The sequence below is a fragment of the Octopus bimaculoides genome, chromosome 12 (genome assembly GCF_046866305.1).
Source record: "Octopus bimaculoides isolate indiv1 chromosome 12, ASM4686630v1, whole genome shotgun sequence".
NCBI lineage: Eukaryota > Metazoa > Mollusca > Cephalopoda > Octopoda > Octopodidae > Octopus > Octopus bimaculoides.
In genome coordinates, this window is record NC_142939.1 from 27,968,802 (window position 1) to 27,990,591 (window position 21,790).

The window sequence follows — 21,790 nt, forward strand, 5'->3', positions numbered from 1 at the left end:
TTAACCAATGCTCTTTTTCTAAAGCATTGACCGGCACACACATCTGTACCTGTCTCATTTTGTTCAATTCACCAATACTTTCATTCTTTCATTAACAGGAAAGTCCTGTAGCAGGAATATTTCCGCCTCACTTCTAATCCAGTAGACATTTGATAAAAGGCATCTGGTCTTTTCCTATGTCACAGACTGTACAATGTAACCTTCTTTTGTAAAAACGGTGAAATGATTTGAGGGAATTTGGCTGTTATCTCTAGGTTGAGCGACTAAGTAGAGGGCCTGTCGTTGACCGGAGGAGTTTATGTTTTGCTGGGAACATGATTGCTACTACACCGCCGGTCGCAACGAAACATTTCCCACGTTGCCTTCAAGCATGGCTGATAATATTTACGTTCAAGCGGCTGATATTTTCACCAATGCTTTAGCTAAGAAAGCTCACGTCAAGTCTCTTGTTTATGCGTCAAAATATCCAGTAAGTATTGCTTATGATTTAATGACTTCTTTACTTTTATCTTAATACAAATCAGTTTGCAAAATCCAGGCAAGATTCAACACAAAATTATTATTCCCTCATGGTGTCTTTAATTGGCACGGAATTTAAAGAAAGAAAGTAATTGATTTTCTGTCTTTAATTAATTTCTTTCATCGTTTTATTTTGATACTTTTGGCGAAATGTTGCTAATTTTGATTTTCTTTCTTTTACTCGTTTCATTCATTTGGACTGCAGCCATGCTGGGGTACCGTATTGGAGGGCTCTAATCAAACAAATCAATCTCAGTACTTATGTTTTTGAAGTCTGTTACTTACTCTGTTGGCTTCTTTTGCCGAACCGCTAAGTTACTGGGACATAAGCAAACCAACACTTGTTGCCCGACGTGTCACACAGTGGGATTGAACCTGAAACCATGTGACAAACAAACCTGCGATTTTTAAAATTTAAAATTTTGTTATATTTACAGTTCATTTTAATTGATGTGGAGGCGCAATGGCCCAGTGGTTAGGGCAGCGGACTCCCGGTCATAGGATCGCGGTTTCGATTCCCAGACAAGGCGTTGTGAGTGTTTATTGAGCGAAAACACCTAAAGCTCCACGAGGCTCCGGCAGGGGATGGTGGCGAACTCTGCTGTACTCTTTCACCACAACTTTCTCTCACTCTTACTTTCTGTTTCTGTTGTGCCTGTATTTCAAAGGGCCAGCCTTGTCACACGTTAAGGGTACACGTGTCTGTGGAGTGCACAGCCACTTGAACGTTAATTTCACGAACAGGCTGTTCCGTTGATCGGATCAACTGGAACCCTCGTCGTCGTAAGCGACGGAGTGCCAACATTTTAATTGATATGACCCAAGATAACCAGATGTCTTATTCCTGAATATGTACATAGGAATCCATGGCATCGTTCTTCCCGTTCCTCTATTTATAACACAGACATTAGGAAACGTCACAGTGCTAATAATCGGCAAAACTACAGATGTACTCCCCCGACTTTGTTGCCTCATAACTTCCAGAAAAACGGATACTTTTTAACGAAACGTTGAACAAGTAATCACTTAGATCCTGTAGATTGAGTGTATGTAAAGATTTGTTGGAAACGGCCCCCAGAAGTTGGAATTTCTCCGTTTTGACTGGGATTTTTTCCAATTTTGTTTTTCAGCACAGTCTCCAGAATGAAGGGAGGCATCTTTTCGCGAAAAAAAGAAAAAAAATTTTTTAATCTATAGTTTTTTTTTTCATTCCCGTCACCCCCTCAAGACCGATTTAGGCTAATTTTTTTCTTTTTTCACCACGCACTTAAAAAACATGGGAGAAACCTTTTCGGTTAAAAAGAAATTTAATCTTTTCAGAGGAAAAAGTGTGTGATTTAATGGAGATTTGGCTGTTGTTTCTAGCACATTGCAAGACCACCCTCCTTGTTTTTTCTCACCCAAATATGTATTGATGTTTTTCAATATTTTCCCCCATAAACAGTTATGCTATAAAAAAGAAAAATTTGAAAATCTAAGATTTTTTTTAGCCCCACTTCCTGCTCCCTACTATTTCTGTTCACACTGTGTCCCACATTATTAGGCAACTCAATCTACTCTCAATAAAATAAATGTATATTCATTCAAAGTCAGTTGTTTTCCAACTGACTGTTGGCAACATCTATCTGCGCACATTCTCTTAAAATAAATCAGATCTGCACAGGCGAAAACAAACGGCAAACATTATCGCTTGTGAACAACATTTCTGCTGTCACAAATTACTAGGCAGGTGCCCAATTTAAGTGTCATTATGGGTCAGAAACGTGATTCTACCTCGAATGAAAAGTTAACCATCGTGTTAGAGCTTGGAAAAATACTGGGAAGAGATCACCGAACAGTGAAGAAATTAGTGCAGTCTCCTATTTCTGTCTGCTCAAGGGCAGAGAAGGGCAAGTTGAGGGTTGCTTTGCATCATACTTGTGAAAAGGGAAGTTGTGTGGAACCCATGTCTGACAAGTAGAGAAGTCTTCAAATGTTGCAGCAGGAAAGAGGTATTGAAAACTACCAGGTGTCACCTCTTGAAGCAGGTAGCCAGGAATGTTAAACCTGTTACAAGGTCCCCTCCGAAGGCTGTTCACAAGCAGAAGTGACTGAAATGGGCAGAAGAATACATGAAGATAGATTTTTCAACAGTTCTGTTCACTTACGAATGCTATGTTATCATTGACAGACCAGATGACTGGAGTAAAGGTTGGGTACCAATCAGCGGGAACTGTCCTCATCGTTTGAGACGCCAACAGGGGTGAGGTGGAATCAAGTTTCGGGCCATGAGAAGTCCCAGATGGCATTAAGACATCGAAAACATGTTACCTGGGATCTGCACTTACATAACATGGTCTGCTGAGCACATTTTATGAAAATGAGACTACCATGCACATAAAAAACAAAAAATAGTTAAAATATCTTCTTAATATATAATGGTGGCAAGTTTTACATCATCTGAAAAGTCATTAGTTGAACTATTCATCCTCTTGCATTCTGTGGGGTATTGGAGCGTTTGAGTGACATTAGACCCTAACAAATGCCTATAAATTAAATGCATCTATCTGGGTTACGATCATGGCCTGTTGACCCATGCCTGACGGCCACGATTGTGTGCCTATAGAAAATCGAATGGAAAAATGATTTCCTTGGTTTAATCAGTGAGGATTGGCTGCCACCATCATACAACATGGTGTGCATAATTAATCCAATTAGTTTGTTTTACTTGATGAGTCTGGAGGATGGGTTAGCACCCATGGCCTTTGTAGGTCTTCAGAGACCATTGAATTGTTGCAAGGAGAAGATTCTTGGAGACCAGTGTTCCGGGAAGGAGGGACTGGGAAAAGTCATTAGTGCAGGGCTGGGGGTAGTTGTGGTGGCTGCAACAGGAGTGATGAGAAGGGGAAAGACAAATGGGTCAGGGATGCCTAAGTGGGGAAGATATATGACCAGCCAGTTCTGAGGAACAGAGGTCATTATAGTAGTGACAGAAAAGGTAAAGTGATAAACCAGCACATCTGTGTTCCAGATGCTGGATGTGGTCGAGGATGTGTGTGTGTGAAACAACAGCACTGTCCTAGAAATGGAAGCAGTACTCTCTTGTGAGTCCTATTTTAACCTTATGGGGTATCTGTTGCTGTTAGGGACTCTAATATTTTCTGACGTTGAAGAAAAGAGCTCATGTTTGAAATGCAATCACTATTATCATCATTTAACATCCATTTTCTATTCTGGCATAGGTTAGACCGTTTGACTGGAAATGGTAAACTGGAGAGCTTTGCCAGGCTCTGCTCTGTTTTGGTTTGGTTTATATGGCTAGATGCCCTTCCTAATGCCAACCACTCCACAGAGTGTACTTGGTGCCTTTTATGTATCACCGGCAATTGCATTCATTAGGAGAGATCTGGAGCTACTGTGAGGGCTCCAACTGAGTGCTGCTTATGTTGAGTGTAGGTGTTGTGCAGAAGTGTTTTCTTGTAAATAATGTTTCAGTTTTTGTTTTTAACGATGAGATTGGCAAAGTAGTACGAGACGATACTCTCAAAGTTTCTGTTCATGAAATCAATGCAGGTTTAGTGTGTGTTGTCTTGGTTGCAAATGGATGATGCACAATTGGGAAAGACTAGAGGGAAATGAATGGTTGTATCATTTTCTAGGTGTGGCAGCAAGTAGGTTATTGATGTATAGGAGGAGTAGAAGGAGAATAGGCTAATGAGGGGAATATGGGAGGGAGATTCTGGGTTGGAGTAAATGGAAGTTACTTGGATGTTTGAGAAAGGAAGTGAAAATTGGCTAAAATGTTTCGATCTACTTTTGTGGAGGGGTTATGCGGCATAGATAGGTCAGAAATCCTCAAACCAAAGGATCACTCTGGATGTTTGCAACAGATCAAATCCTACTAAAGTCACTTAAAAGCTTGATAATGCTGTTGAGGTGGGTAGCATTATGCACCCAGCAGCCAGAGAAATAAAAGGGTAGGTGAGACTTTCTGTACCATCAATATATTTTTAATTTAACCAAAACTCTGCCTTTGTTTTTTTTTCCAGAATAAGAAGAAGCTCTATGCTTTAGTTTGTCAAGGTTTAAAATACCAAAACATTCTTCATGAAATAGCAACTTCTCTGAATATTCTGAAAAATGAGACTTACGCCTTACGACAAAATATGCCACTTTTACAATTGCTGCTGTATGATAAAATTTTTGGTAAAGGCATCTGTGGTTCCAGACGGTTTAAAGTTGAGTATTTTACCTTCTGCTGAGACTTTTTGATGTTCTTTCTTTTCTTTTCTTTTTTACATAAATTTGTTTTTTCCTCGTTGGACTGTGAGCAAAGCATCTCTTGTCAATTGCAACAATAGCAACTATATGATAATGTGACATTAATGAATAGCAGGATACATGTTAGAATGTTCCAAGTAGTTGTGGCTCTGTGGTCTAACAACATGGATTTAAGTTCAGTTCTTCTGCATAGTACTTTGGGCAAATGTCTTGTACTGTAGCCCTGGGCTAACCAAAGTCTTGTAAGTAGATTTGGTAGATGGAAACTGAAAGAAGCCCATCTTATATATGTGAGTGTGTGTATGTTTATGTCTCCTAGTCTTTGACATTGTATGAATGTTGTAAATAGATGGCTTTCATTTCCAATATTCAAATATTCATGTGATGCTTGTAAACAAGCATCACTGTTATGCAAGAAGTTTCCATTTCCAATCTTCCATAGAAAGCATGTCTGACCATGGAGGAAATATTACCTTGCATGGAAACAGGTAATGGTTGTTGACAGGAAGGGCATCTGGCCATAGAAAATCTGCCTCAGTAGACTGCATCTGCTTGCATATGGTGTATGTGTTTGGAAATTAGGTATTAAAATATGATTGGAGAAATAACCAATGAAGACAGCCTTAAATGCAAAATACACACATCATCATCATCATCATTTAGTGTCTGTTTTCCATCATCATTTAGTGTTTAGTAAAGATTATTTGCCAACATAACATGGCAGTCCTGGTTTAGGACGAATGTAGCTGTAATTTAGCCCCAGGAGACATCGTCTCCAGCTGGCTACGACACGATCTGTGTCCTTATATTTTCAGACAAGGGAATCTAGCACCCCCATTCAGCTCAAAACAATATCTGTGTATCGCAATTTCCGAGTGGGTGTGCTAGATTCCTTTGTTCGAAAATACAAGGACACAGACCATGTCATATAGCCAGCTGGAGACGATGTTTCCTGGGGCTAAATTACAGCTACATTCATCCTAAACCAGGACTGCCATGTCATGTTGGCAAACAGCCTTTACTACAAAGTGCTGTTGCTGAATATCTCTCATTGTGAGATTTAAAAATAGTAATTTTCTAATCATTTAGTGTGTTTTCCATGGCATGGGTTAGATGGGCTGACTGAAACTGGTAAGCTGAAGAGCTGCACCAGACTCCAGGCTATTTTGGCTTGGTTTCTACAGCTGGATGCCCTTCCTAACACCATACATATATGTGTGTATAAAACCACTGATTACTTATTGACTCTTTTGTTACCATCCAGCCTGAGACTGCTCCTGGTTCGAGGACACAAACATCCTGTTTTAAAGTGATCTAAATTCAAATCTATCAAAATTTTATGTTAACTCTTTAGCATTCTGATTACTCTCAAATGTAATGCTTGTCGGTTCGCATTATTTTGAATTAATCATAGGTTTGAGATTTTGATGATGTGATTGTTTATTTTTGGAATGACATTGTCTATGGTAGGTGCAAGAGGTGAAATCTGGTCAGTTTGAACATAAAACAAGTAGAATATTTGGGCCTCATATGGCCAGTTTAAATGCTAAAGCTGCAAGCACGAGCTTAATAATTACAAAATTATTGTGCTAAATTCTTAATTATTAAAAAAATTAATTGAAACAATGGTTATATATTTCAGCAGAAATATGGTAATGAAAGGGTTAAAAAGAAATTGTTGTTGTTCAATTTCAGAATGTTATGAGGAAATATCGAGACAAAATCAATAACCACTGTGAATTGTTAATAAAAGAAAAAGGTCTTGATAATGTGAAAGAATTACTGACCTACGATAATGAAAATGGTATGTTGGACATGTTATGCTTCTTTTTATATGTATGTCATTATTATTGTTTTTTTGTTTTTTTAACTGATATTCTGTTGGAGTAAGGCAACCGTTGAGAAATTATTGTAAAGCACATGAAAGATAAAATTATATTTGAACTATGTAAAGTTGGACATCACATTTAACACTCAAATTGAGCAATCCACCCAGGTTTAAACAGGTAGCACAGGGTAGGAAGAATTCAACTTTGAGCAGTAGCAATACTGTAACCATGTTTTCAGTTAGCTTACAGCCCCCACTTCATCTTGCTTGGATATAAATTACAAAAGAGATGGATGGTGTCTACCAAGCTGACTTACAGTAATTATATAAGACATCGAAGAAGTCTCTGTGAGGTTACTCAGTCTGCTAAATACAGCAGTCAAATATCCCTCAAATTACACCATTTTAAAAGAAGAAAGACACTTTGGATAATGTTCTGTATGTACAATGTCCAAGAAAAGGACAGAATGGTTGTTGCTGGAATATCATTGACCATAGATCTGCTCAATTAGTACACACCTGGAATTCTAGAAACTCTGTGCAAAGTCCTGTTGGGGCCCTCACAGTCAATCCAAGTGTGCCTTACTATCATTGGGGATCTCTCATAGATGCACATCCTTAACACAGGACTGCATCCCAAAGATGAGGTCTTTCCTTTGAGGTGAGAGAATATTAGTGTCCCTAATACCTACGGATACCCGACAAGGTTAAAGTGAAGCTCACACTAGAGTGCTGCTTCCACTTGTCTTGTCCAATATGTTAAGAGATCCACCATCGCCATTGTACTTCATAATTGAGATATGTAGATGCATAGAAAATAAAAGTCAATCTAATACTTCGCAAACAATCATTGCTGCTGTGAACATTCATAACTAATGTTACTGTTTTGCTGTTAGAAAGGAAATAGATGAATACATGTGATGCTGGACTCTCAACTGTTGGTTCTTCAGTTCAAATCCAATGCTCAGACTTGGAAAGTACACTTAATTCTTCACTACCTCATTTCAGTGTTGTCCTAAGACAAGGGCACACTGGTGCCTGTTGGAGTGTCTTACAGGTGTAGGGCACCAATTCTGATCTATGTATACCACAGCTTTTTGTCAATAAATAGTTACTATAGATCCTCATGCACTGATTTGCTAGGGGCTGTAATAGTAATACTTCTAAGATGACCCTGCTCTGTTTACCTAAATTAGTGTTTCTCAACCATTCCTTACATGTAGACTCTCTACAATTCCAATTCTACTTAGGTGGACCCTCCTAGCCATTCAGTGTTTAAAGAAATCATCATATTTTTGTAATTAGATATTAGGAATTATTTTTTAAAAATTGTTAAAATAATTTGTGAATTGTAGAAATATAACTTATTATACATAAATTTTTACAACAAAATTTTATATGGGCCTCCAAAGGCCACATGGACCCTGGTTGAGAAACTCTGACCGAGATAGTGTGGTAGTGTCGCCTACAATAGAACAATTATCTTGTCCAAAGTAAGTTTAGCTCTCATTTTCCGATTGAGCAATTACACAGCAGCTCCCTTTGGTTCATATTTTTTAACAGTTGTAGGAGTATGTGTGTATAAGCTTATGTTGTGAATGTGTGGCTGTTGAACTTATTGTCTGGTCATGGGATCAATTCTTGGATTAAGCAGCACATTGTGTCCTTGAGCAAGGCATTCCATTTCACATTGTTCCAATCTATGCAGTAAAAAATGTGTTGCATTCACTGCAATGTGATGCCTTACTGACTCTTAGTACAGAATCTTATAAACGGCCATTGAGAGCTGCCACACTCTAGATGATGTATACACAAGTATATACACATACACTTGTGTATGTATACACCTTTTATTCTCTCTCTCTCTCTCTCTCCTCCTCCTAGCAGGATGATAATGATATATATGTATGTGTGTATATATATATATATATATATATATATATATATATATATATATATATATATGTGAAAAAAATCTTAAACTATAATTTTGTATATCTTAGTGCTGACTCTACCCAGGTATATCCGTGTCAATACTCTCAAGGTGAGAACAAAAGCTGTTTGCAAAAAATTTAAAGAAAATGGATACAAAAGGATCCACCGGAAAGGAAAAACTTATGAAGAGTAAGTTTTCTCACATCTATAAAAAGTTAGAATTATTATTATTATTATTCATCGTTTAATGTTCGCTTCCATGGGTTGGACGATTTGACTGAGGACTGGTGAAACCAGATGGCTACACCAGGCTCCAATCTGATTTGGCACAGTTTCTACAGCTGGATGCCCTTCCTAACGCCAACCACTCAGAGAGTGTAGTGGGTGCTTTTTACATGCCACCAGCACGTAGGCCAGTCAGGCGGTACTGGCAACGGCCACGCTCAAAATGGTGTATTTTATGTGCCACTCGCACAAGAGCCAGTCCAGGGGCACTGGCAACAATCTCGCTCGAAAGTCCTTACACATGCCGCGGGCACAAATGCCAGAAAGGTGACGCTGGGCACAGACGCCATCACAATTTTGCTTTCGCTTGCCCCAATAAGTCTTCGCAAGCTGAGTTTCGTGTCCAATGAAGGAGACAACGTTGGCATGGGTGCCAGTTGTCAAATTTAACTCGATTTCGATTTCACTTGCCTCAACAGGTCTTCACAAGTGAAGTTTAGTGTCCAAACAAAAAATCTGGCAGCTTAGTACTTTGATAGGTGAAGTCATAGAATAAAGTACTTTCCTTGAAGACGCAATGGTTGGTGTCAGGAAAAGCCTCCAGCTATAGAATATTGCCTGAACAAGTTTTGTCCTGCCAATGCCAGAGTAAGAAAAGGTGGATAGCCAAGGGTGTCCACATAGTTTCTGTTTCCAGATTCTACTCTCAAGGTATTGGTAAAGTTAAGGCTATAAAAAGAAAGACCTTGTTGAAGGTACCACACAGTGTGATTGGACAGAGAACCATGTTTATACCACACAAGTTTGTTTAATTTTTACTAGTTCTGCTCTTATACTCTCGCTTATCTTGCTGATTTTCAGGTTTGTTAATGCCGTAGAATTTATGAATTCTGGTGAATTTCTGCGAGATCTTCACATCCCTTCACTCCTGGTTTTTCCAGCTGGTTCTGAATTCCATGAACATCCATTGTATTTGTCTGGGGAAATAGTTTTGCAAGAAAAAGTAAGTAACTCGTTTCTTGTTGACTTTAGAATCCTTGCTACCACTACATTTTCCTAAAGCTCTACTGATTCTCCTAATCCATCATCCTCAATAGTAATAATCTTAGGAAGATCATTATGCCAATAATAAGCACCCATACTAGTTCTTTTTCACTTCATTTTTATTTGTCAATTGGTTAACAAATAAAAGTAAAGAAATGAAATAGAGCCAGAGCATTTATTTATTATTGGCATAATGACCCTCCATGGTTCTGGGTTCAGTCCCGCTGCATGACACCTCAGGCCTACAAAAGCCTTGTGAGTGGATTTGGTAGACAGAAACTGAAAGAATTCCATCATATATATATGTGTGTGTGTGTGTGTCTATATATATATTGAAATAATAATAATTTTTAAGACACAGGCTTTTCTTGAATCTTATTATTCCTCTTAATGTATATAAGAAGTTGACACTAGTTTGACATTTAATGATAACATTTATTGTCAAACATTGACTGGTAAATGTCAAAGCAGAACATCCGTCATGTCATTCTCACTAATCTGGTGGGGAAAGCTGTAAAAGTCATGCATACTCTCAAGACTTTTGCAGTTTTCCTGCCTCTCTTCTGTCTTTTTTACTACAGCCCTGAGCTGACCAAAGCTTTGTGAGTGGATTTGGTAGCCTGAAACTGAGAGAAGCCTGTCAGGTGTGTGTGGGGAGTGAGTACGGGTGTATGCTTGTGTCTCCTTGTCTTGGCATTGCTTGGTAGTTATAAACAAGTGTCACTGTCATATAAACAATGTTGTTCATTTCCAATATTCTGCGTAGACGTCTGGCCATGGGGAAATATTACCTTGCTTGGAAACAGATGACAGGAAGGACACTCATCTGTAGAAAATCTACTTCGACACACTCTTATTTCTTTACTGCCCACAAGGGGCTACACACAGAGGGGACAAACAGGAATAGACAAATGAATTAAGTCGATTATATTGACCCCAGTGCATAACTGGTACTTATTTAATCGACCCCGAAAGGGTGAAAGGCAAAGTTGACCTTGGCAGAATTTGAACTCAGAACGTAGCGGCAGACAAAATACTGCTAAGCATTTCGCCTGGCGTGCTAACAATTCTGCCAGCTCGCCGCCCTCTTTGACACACTCTGCTTGACTCATGCAAAGATGGACATTAAAAGACAATGAATAATAAAAATAGTAGATTTCATTTCTAGTTGAAGCTGACTCACTTCGTACATCATTTAACATCCATTTTCTGTGCTGGAATGGGTTGGACAGTTTGACAGGAGCTGGGCTCCATTTTGTGTGTTTTCCTGTTTTGACAGTTTCTATGGCTGGATGCCCTTCCTAATGCCAACCACTTTACAGAGTGTATTGGGTGCTTTTAATGTTCAATGTGTGTATGTATGTGTTTCAGTTTGTATTATTTGGAAACTTTCTGCATCCATAGTTCAAATGAAAAATCAATAAATAATTATTTTGGGTGGAACTAAATATCTAAGAATGTTTAGCTTTGTCATTCTAAGTTCTGGGTTTAGGAAGTCCTTCAATCCTTCGAATGCTCACTTTCATACATGCATGGGTCTGACAAAACTGTTTGAAGCAAATTTTCTGTGGCTAGGTGCCCTTCCTGTCATCACAACTCTCATTTGTTTCCAAACAAGGTAATATTTCTCTATGACTGGACATGTCTTTTTGAAACACTGAAAACGGATGACACTGCTTGTATGACAGTCACATGTTTTTCCAACAACCATACGATGTCAAAACAAGTAAGCACACGCACATATGACTATACGGCAGCTTCTTTCAGTTTTAGATACCAAATCCACTTAAAAGGCTTTCATCAACTAGGGCTATAGTAGAAGAACTTGCCTAAGGTGTCATGCAGTGGAACTGAATATATGTATGTATGCATGCATGAATGATCACAATTGTCCGACAAACAGGTATGTGAAACTGAGTAACAGTTTGTGAAGATTTTTGCACCTTTAATAAACGTATATATTTGTATGCATATCACCATCATATCATCTTTATTGTTTTACATCAGTTGGCATGGGTTGGACAGGTTTACTCACTTTGTGGGTGGTTCATCTAACTTGAATTTTATCTGGGTTGGTTTCTACAGCTGAATGTCCTTTCTAACACCAACCACTTTACAGATTGAACTGAGGGGTTATTTTCATCCCACCAACACTTGAAAGCTGTTATGAGAAGATGATAGGGTCCTTACAACCTCACATTCTACAGACTGAACTGAGTGTGTTTTTTATAATAGAGAGATAGCCATGTCCTTGTCACAAACCCATGTCTCTGCTCGCTCATCCGTCTTTTTACTCAGTGGTAAAGGCATGAATGATAGTGATGAGAGGGAGTGTGAGACGACTAACAGCAGTATTCAGTATTCCAGGATCAGTGTGTATATTAACCATTTAGTATTTAAACAAGCCATCTGTTTACTTATAGTATGAGCCTTTTATGCTGATGTTGGCTAAATAATGTCATTTTTAACAGAAAAGTAATTAAGATAGTCATGCATTCAATGTCTTCTATTGATAAAGATCAGAAATATTCCAAAACTTACTAAAGTTCACATCCAAAGAAAAACAAGGAAAAGTTGAAATTTCCTAATATATAAAGATGTGGAGAGAAAGAAAATTCATTTAAAACTTATCAGTTTTAGACAATTAAGGTAGGATTGAGCCAAAAAATAAAAAAAAAATTTTTATACTGAATTTGAAGAGAAAAGTGAATTCCACCAGGACTTCTCTTGGAGTTTGCACAGCTAACCCCTGCATTAGCAAGTAAAATGACCTCAAACGGTTTTGGAGAATTCTGCTTTATGCAAGCCATATAACTCCTCAAAACTTTTCTTATTTTTTAGAATTTTCAGAAAATTTTTGTGAATTTGTGTTCAACACGTAGGAATTCATACGATTATGTAAAAACGAAAATAGCAAGGAAATTTTGGTGTCTGATTTAAGGCCTATTTAGCTGTTATTTTTAGCACGTCTCATAATTACCTCATACCCTCCTCGTTCGTTTGTCAATCTGATGTATTGATGTTTTTCAATATCTTTCTCTCCATAAATATTTTTAACAGTTTATTGCTGGGATTTAAGCCCAAAATTTGGATTGTCCATATTTTAAACTGATTTAAAAAGAAAAAATTCGATAAATTAACCAAAGTAACTATATGTATATTAACCCTTGGTATTTAAACAAGCCATCTCTAGCCCCAAATTTTTTTCCTGCTTTATGTTCAAACTGACCAGATCTGGCCTCTTGCACCTACCTAAGAATGTCATTGTAAAACTATACAATCACATCATTGAAATCTCAAAGTTGCAAGATAATACATGATCATTTCAAATCAATGTAAATAAATAAGCATTACATTTGACAAAATAATGTGAATGCTAAAGGGTTAAAGGCAACCTAGCTTAGATGGTTAGGAGGTGACAGAAATATATGTGACTCAGTGGCTAGAGTGGTGATAGAGGCTGAATATCTGTAAAAGAAAACAAATAAGTTTGTTGGTGTAATCAGGGTGGTGACAGGCTTTAGAAGGGAGGAGGATAAATGCAGAGTAAATTGAACACAATTGGTCCAATGTAACCATCTATCCAATGAGATAGGATGGAAGAGTCGATGTAATTAAGCCCCTCCCCTAAACTATGGACCTTCTGCCAAAATTTGAATCCATTATTACTGGAAATATATAAACTAAGGCAAACTATGGCAGAATTGTTAGCTGTTGCTTTTGTCTTTGTTAAAAAGTTTTCGAATAGTCTTACTTCCTCAAATATTGTTTTACTTGTGTTTTTATTTTTATTTTATTTTTTGTAGGCCAGTTGCTTCCCTGCTTATGTTTTGTCACCCACTGAGGGGAGCTGTGTTATTGACTGCTGTGCTGCTCCAGGGAACAAAACTACTCATCTTGCCGCTTTGATGAATAATGTTGGGTAAGAAGAATTATTTTTGTCTAATCTTTTCACAATAGCATTTAATGGAAATTTCTTCCATAAAATAAACTGAAATAAAGTCTCACCACCAATTCTTCTCCCCTTCCTCTTCCTTCTTTGAATTCTATGGTGGTCAGTAGACCACAGCAAGCTTGAACTCAGAATCAAATAACAGGAATAAAAACTGCCAGGCATCTGATCTGGCACTTTAATAATTCTACCAATTCACTAGATTGGTCGAATCATTTTATCTCTAATCATTCCATTAAGCTACCAACAGTTTTAGTCTTGATTTTTTTTTGTTTTTCTAAAAGAATTAAATGAATAGAAATGAAACCAATGCATTGAGAATACTCTGTCAAATGTCATCATTATCATTTAGCATCTGTTTTCCATGTTGGCATGGCTTGGTTGGTTTGACAGAAGCTGGCAAGCCAGAGAACTCCACCAGGCTCCACTTGTCTGTTTTGGCATCGTCTTTATGGATGGATATCTTTCCTAATACCAACTACTTTACAGAGTGTACTGGGTACGTTTTTACATGGCACCAGCTTTATGTGAAGAACCAGCATGGGTGCTTTACATGTGGCACCAATACAAGTGCTTTTTATGTGGAACCAGCAGAAATGCTTTATACATGGTACCAGCAGAAATGCTTTATACATGGTACCAGCAGAAATGCTTTATACATGGTGCTAGCATGGGTGCTTTTTAATGTGGCACCAGCATGGGTGCTTTTTAATGTGGCACCAGCATGGGTGCTTTTTAATGTGGAAGTAGCACAGGTCCTTTTTTGCATGGCAGCAATTGTTTTGAATTAATCATACATTAGCATGTAGCTTCACAATTGTATTGATGAGATTGTTTACTTTTTTTAATGACATTGGTAGGAAAAGTGTGAGAGGCTGGATCTGGCTAGTTTGAATATAGAACAGGTAGAATATTTGGGCTGAATAAGGTTGGTTTAAATGCTACAGAATTAAAACATATCAGCACAAAATCTTTTTATTTAAAATAGTGAAACACATATTTGTTGTTTGGCTATAGTTTACCACTTATGGGAAATTAGGATATGAAATAAAACAAATTTAGTACAAATTACATTTATGAAGTAGCTTTAACTTGCAACTCTCTTTTAACTTTGTTTATTTGATTTGCATATATTCTTCATTTGGCAGAAAAATTTATGCTATTGAAAGGGATGCACGTCGAATGGAGACTTTAAAACATTTCATTGCAAAGACAGGCAGTGGAATTGTTGAAACTATCTTTGGTGATTTTATGAGGCTAGATCCTGCTGACTGTCGATTTAAAGATGTGGAATTCATTCTGGTAGATCCATCATGTACTGGATCAGGTATGATCTCAATCACGTTTTAGTTTATCTCTAAATACAATCTTTTTTTTCAAAACTACAAAGAATGACAGCTGTTTTGATGATGTATATCTTTGGAAAGTGAGGGCACAAATATAGAGAACAGAGGACTTTGGCGGAATTCTGCTTTAAGCATGCCATGTAACCCCTCGTAACTTTTATTTTGGGGAATTTTGAGAAAATTTTTGTGAATTTGTATTCTACATGTGGTTGGTGTTAGGAAGGGCATCCAGCTGTAGAAACTCTGCCAAATCAGATTGGAGCCTGGTGTAGCCATCTGGTTTCACCAGTCCTCAGTCACATCGTCCAACCCATGCTAGCATGGAAAGCGGACGTTAAACGATGATGATGATGATGATGAATTCTTTGGTTAATTTATCGAATTTTTCTTTTTAAATCAGTTTAAAATATGGACAATCCAAATTTTGGGCTTAAATCCCAGCAATAAACTGTTAAAAATATTTATGGAGAGAAAGATATTGAAAAACATCAATACATCAGATTGACAAACGAACGAGGAGGGTATGAGGTGATTATGAGACGTGCTAAAAATAACAGCTAAATAGGCCTTAAATCAGGCACCAAAATTTCTTTGCTATTTTCGTTTTTACATAATCGTATGAATTCCTACGTGTTGAACACAAATTCACAAAAATTTTCTGAAAATTCTAAAAAATAAGAAAAGTTTTGAGGAGTTATATGGCTTGCATAAAGCAGATTTCTCCAAAACCTTTTGAGGTCATTTTACTTGCTAATGCAGGAAAGTCCTTTCTCTTCAAATTCAGTATAAACATTTAAAAATTTTTTGGCTCAATCCTACCTTAATTGTCTAAAACTGATAAGTTTTAAATGAATTTTCTTTCTCTCCACATCTTTATATATTAGGAAATTCCAACTTTTCCTCGTTTTTCTTTGGATGTGGACTTTAGTAAGTTTTGGAATATTTCTGATCTTTATCAATAGAAGACATTGAATGCATGACTATCTTAATTACTTTTCTGTTATAAATGACATTATTTAGCCAACATCAGCATAAAAAGCTCATACTATAAGTCTAAATTCATTAAAAATAAATTAAAATTTGCGTTAAAATTCGATAAAGCAATTACCTCCCTTATATTTTTCTCTCTGCGAATATTTTGTAAGTATCTTCTTTTGTAACTGTTTGTTCGCCATTTTTCTGTGTTACTGTAGTTAAGAAAGTTTTAAGGTTTATTTTTGGATTGAAGTGAACATGCAATCTTAATGCTTAGCAGACATGGGTTTCAAAGAAGTACTAGCTAATACATATGTTGAAAAGGAGATAAAGATCTGTAACATAGAAGACAACAGGTCCATTTTCCATGACAATCTGTTGTGAACCTCTGACCAGATCTACAAATGGAACTTTTTTTTTTGAAAGATCTGTATTTTAGCTTGGAAGAAAGGGGGAAAGCATAGGGCCAGACATGACTAGAAGAGAAGGCTAAACTTTAGGTTAAGCAAGGAGAGAAGTAGACATTGAAAATAAAAAGTTTGCCAATGTTCTGTGATGTGAGAAGCTCTGGTAAGTCAATATGAAACAGGGTTTCATTAATGGAGAACTAATGGTTAGTGTATGAGGCTCACAATCGCGAGGTCAGGGGTTCAATTCCTTGACTGGGTAGCATGTCGTGTTCTTCAGTAAGGCACCTTTCACATTCCAGCAATCTACTAAACTGTAAAAGAGTACCAGCCTAATATTGGTGCAGCTGTCATATGTTGGATGTTCTGGATGAAGGGAATGAAAGAGTGAGGGTATGTTTATCTGATTACAGTTCTATAGAGCCCTAAATCAATCACCACAGTCATGGTGGTACGTTCTTACCAAATCACACTCATTTATGGTTGACAACTATATTGAGTTTTTAATGGAAATGGTACACTTGCCCTCACTGACAGACAGAGGCATTGAGATGCTATTAAGAGAAGTACTGATTAAGGAGAATGCTTAGGAGGTGAGGAAGGACCTCAATTAAACCCTTCATAAGGATCAGTTATTTGAATTTAATGGCAGTACATTGGAAATGGCTATTAAGGGTATGAAGGTTAGACACAGGCTTGGAAATGTTGTAAATATTTAATAAAGTAAGGATACTCATTAGTTAATGAGTTTGTCAATCAGGAAGTACAGGAAGAGGTTATTCAAAATGATTAGCAACAGAGCAGTCTCATCATTAACTTATTAAAGGGAAAAACAAATGTTCTAGAAATAAGAAACTACAAAAAGCAGAAAATTGATATTGCTGTACTCAAGAAGACCCACCCACCACAACAGAATTTGGATCCTAAAACCAAGATACCACATAAACAGCACTGGTGTAGGTGCTGGTGTCACATGAAAACTGGTGATGGTACAACATAAAAAGTACCCAGTACACTCTGTAAGGTGGTTGGCATTAGGAAGGGCATCGGGCTGTAGAAACCAAGCCAAAATTGACTTAGGAACCTGGTGTGGACCCTGGTCTTGCTAGCTCTTGTCAAGCTGTCCAACCCATGCCCGCATGGGAAATGAACTCAAATGATGATGTTATGGCAGTAAGAGAAAGAGTTCTTGAACAGCTAATTAGGAAGGAAATTTCCTTAGATCAAGTGTAGTGCAGATTTGTGTTAGAGCAGGGGACAACTGATATCCTCTTCCTGGTGAGACAAATTACAAGAGAGACTACTGATTTGACTTGTTTCTATCAGACTTAGCCACCCTGTAATGGGCTAACTCGTGGGCACTGTAACTTGTGTTGATCATGTTAAACCAATATGATTTATAAATGTGTAGTTGAAGACATTTATGATGAGGAATTCATTTTGTGTTGTTTTCTATCTCCTTTTCTCCAGGCATAATTTCCAGAATGGACAATGTACTTGACAGTAATCCTACAACCAATGACCGCTTACAGAAACTGTATTTTATTCAGAGAAAGTTACTGATACATGCACTCAGCTTCCCCAGTGTTAAAAGAGTCGTTTATTCCACATGTTCTGTCTTCCCAGAAGAAAATGAACAAGTCATTGATACAGTCTTTCAAATGTTCCAGAAGGAATATTGCCTGAAGGAAATTATGCCAGATTTTCCTCACCGTGGCTTAGAGGGATATCAGAGTTCTAAGTATTGTCTACGGTTTGCATCAAATATTGATAAAACTAATGGTTTCTTTGTGGCTTGTTTTGTAAGACGTGATCTGTCATTAGTTGAGTCCAACCCTGAACAACTCTAAATGGAAACTATAAACTGATAACTCATCAAACCGAAAACGTTGCTCATTCTGAAACATCAACCATAAAATATATCATCATCATTATCATCATTATCATCGTTTTTCTAATACATTCTAATCTTCTAATATAATAATGAGTTTAGTGTTTTTATATATTTGTATTTATCTTATCTATACTATATATAAAACAGAGATGTGTGTGTAATCGCTTTTCACGTGAAATCGACTTCACCAAATGCTTCCATACTTGTAATGTGTGAATAATTTGACCTCGGATAAATCTTAGGCTCTTCATTTGATTTTTTTAATTAAAAATACATAATATTGCTTTATATTTAAGATTCACTTCTTTAAAAAGGTTCCTCAATGTCAACTTCCGGTATTGACGTAACAACGGCATAAAAGCTTCACTCTCTATTTTGTGTGTGAGTGTGTATGAGAGAGAGAGAGAGAGTAAATACTACATACACACCGCTCTCTCACTCTGTCTCACACACATACACACACACACCCCTTCACTCACTCACACTCTGTCTCTTACAAACACACACACATACATAAATGTATACAAACATATTTACAAAGACACGCGTGTGTATGCGTGCGCGTGCGTGTTTGTAAGAGACAGAGTGTGAGTGAGTCAAGGGCTGTGTTGTCATATGCATACATCCACAGATGTATGTATATTTATGCATGTACGTATACATGACAACAAACCTCTCTCTCTCACTCACACTCTGTCTCTTACAAACACACACATACATAAATGTATACAAACATATTTACAAAGACACACGTGTGTATGCGCGCGCGCGTGCGTGCGGGGTTCCACAATCGCCATTTATTTCAATTACTCTTGTGAGGATATTCACGTAAATCATTTTTTTCATTTAATCCCCATTTTAATTTTCATAAAAGTTTCCAAGTACCAATGAGGCTTTTTGGTACATCTTCAATTTTCCCCATTCATTAGAGGCGCCCAGCCATCATTCATCTGAGAGTCCATCTACAGAATGTCCTCAAATTTCTATACAGCATATTTTGCCTTTGTTTCTTCAAGTATATAAGCAACAATTTCATTCCCGAGCAACGCCGGGTGCCTCTACTAGTAACTTATAAAATTGAAGTGGTAAGTTGGGCTATCATTGGATAAAATGAGAAGGATGTTAGTGTGAGCGGAAACATAGTGGCATAGAGAGAGTGACTGATATCAGAGAAGGGGAGGACAGTTGTGTTAGCGACAAATATGGAGTGGCAGTGGGGTAGTAACGTTGATACAGTTGTCATTCAGAGATACACATGAATGTGCTTTCAATCTATTTCTCTCTGTCTCTCGCTCTCTGTTTTTCTGTCTGCCTGTCTCCCTCTCTGCAACACGCATACACACACTCACAAATCTATAGACAAGTATCTATAGACAATGTTTAAACCAAAATTATCCAGAAATAACCGAAGTATTTTTTGTTTTCCATTTATGAACAGATGATAAAGAAGTTATCGTCTGCTAAATACTGAGAGTCAATTCACTTTTCTTTTCGCGAAGATGACGTTTCAAGTCAACATTGAAGGTGTTTTATAATTTACAAAATTATAATCACTAATAAAGTCATGGGTGATGGTAACTGCATGTTCAGAATTGTGTCACTCTTGCTCAAAAACAGCAGGAATTACCAAACTCTCCGGAAGAGTCCGTATGATACATATGCAATAATTTTCATTCTTTTATTCCTAATAGTACAATGCAGGAATACCAAGCACACATGAGTAGGGATAGAACATACGGCGGTAATGTTGAATTAGCTGCCATTAGTGAATTGTACAAAGTTGCAATTCAGGTTCATCTTAAAAATGACAATGAAATTATTCTTCCTCTGTTCACCGTTTGCCACTGTATTCTATTTTCATGCCAGGACATTGTAATTGAATCTGGTACTTGTAATCGTCCACAAGATAATTTCTATATCTTAGCCATATTGATCCTGGATCTTCTAAATCACAGTATTTAAGGAGAATGGCAAACAGTGTTCTTAAATTGCTTCCTGTGCAAGCCATAGAAGCCTCTCACATTGCTGCCATCCAATGACTATCATCCTGTAACAAACCTAACCTAAAAGCTGCTTCTCTATTCAAAGCACAAACATAACCATCAACAGTTTGAAGGTCAATAAAAGATGTGGACCACGAATTTCATGGAGAAGCAGATGTAAATAAAAACAATCCTGATGAGTTGGATGCACAGTAGAAACTCTTCCCCGAACATTGTCAAATCGGATATCAGGATAACTATCAACCTCAGTGCCTCTTTTTCTGTAATTTCATTGTCTGTTGTTCCATGTATAATATGATGGTAATTGATAGTACAGCAGGGTTTTAGCGAAAGAGACTTTCTGGCACAGTTTGAAAAATGTTAATATAGTTTGTTTTGGAGCTAGGGATTGCTGAGCAGCAGTTTCTGTAGTGAAATATATTTTTTGTCCATTTTCTAAATGAAGAGAGTTGTTTCACTGGAGGATATCGTTCATGAATAGGAAAGCCAAATATTCTCCAAAAAGCCTCACTGCTGCAAACACACCATCCCATTTAGAAGTGTGTCACTTCATCTTGAAATGTCTGTTGTTGAAAGGTGAACATTGCAGCATTAGAACCCTTATTAACATATTTACAAATGTACTTAATTGACTTCATAGAATTACAATATTCAACATTTATGTGGGCACTGACTGTCTTAGACAAAAGAGGGCAGTAAGGCACTATCCATTGATTACCAATTGTATGGGGACCAATTTTTATTTCAAAACCTCCATCATGTGGTGCCCTTCTGTATGATGGATATCCATCACTACCAGCTTGCGTTTCTTCGATGAATTTTTAGGATAATGTTTCGTACACTTCTTGTCTTTCATGCAAAGTGCAGCTGGGTTGAGGTCACCACATGAACCATGTTCAATTTTACAATTTCATAAAGTTCTTTGTCTTTTGTGGGGTTTGGAATTTCTGCTGAGATTATGAAATCAATCTCATCAGTTTGAATTTTTTGCAAAAGCCAGATTAATATATGTGTGTGAGGTAGGCCTCTTTTTGCCATTCAATGGTATACATGCGGCAACGTCTTGGTCGAAATATGTAAGACTTAGTTATGAATTCCATCAATTTCGAAATCTTGAGATGAAAAACTCTTGCAACTAGGTTGTGTCTGTTGATGTATAACTGTCCTGGAAAAAGTTCAGCTTGGATTTTGTTCCATTTGGGATTGCAAGTGATGAAAAGATCAAGACGTCCATAATTACGCATGTAAGTTATGGCACCCTGTGTCCTCTCATTCATATATCTTGGGCTTCCTGTAAAACTGGATGGGAGAATTCTGTGATAAATTTGTCCTTGCACTTATTTTTTCTGTAAAAACCTATCCTGACATTAAAACTTCTGGTACGAATGTTTACATTTTGTAC

The 21,790-nt window shown here is 37.3% G+C and overlaps 1 protein-coding gene across 1 annotated transcript; it reads left to right on the top strand.

Annotated features, from left to right (window-relative positions):
- The first annotated feature begins 269 nt into the window (after positions 1-269).
- On the top strand, positions 270-18,668 carry LOC106871907 (28S rRNA (cytosine-C(5))-methyltransferase). Its single transcript, XM_089360886.1, has 8 exons — positions 270-469; positions 4,548-4,736; positions 6,475-6,583; positions 8,611-8,731; positions 9,629-9,770; positions 13,618-13,733; positions 14,912-15,090; positions 17,962-18,668. The coding sequence occupies exons 1-8, from the start codon at positions 299-301 to the stop codon at positions 18,339-18,341; spliced, it is 1,407 nt and encodes a 468-aa protein (XP_089217012.1). The 5' UTR covers positions 270-298; the 3' UTR covers positions 18,342-18,668.
- The last annotated feature ends 3,122 nt before the right edge of the window (positions 18,669-21,790 follow it).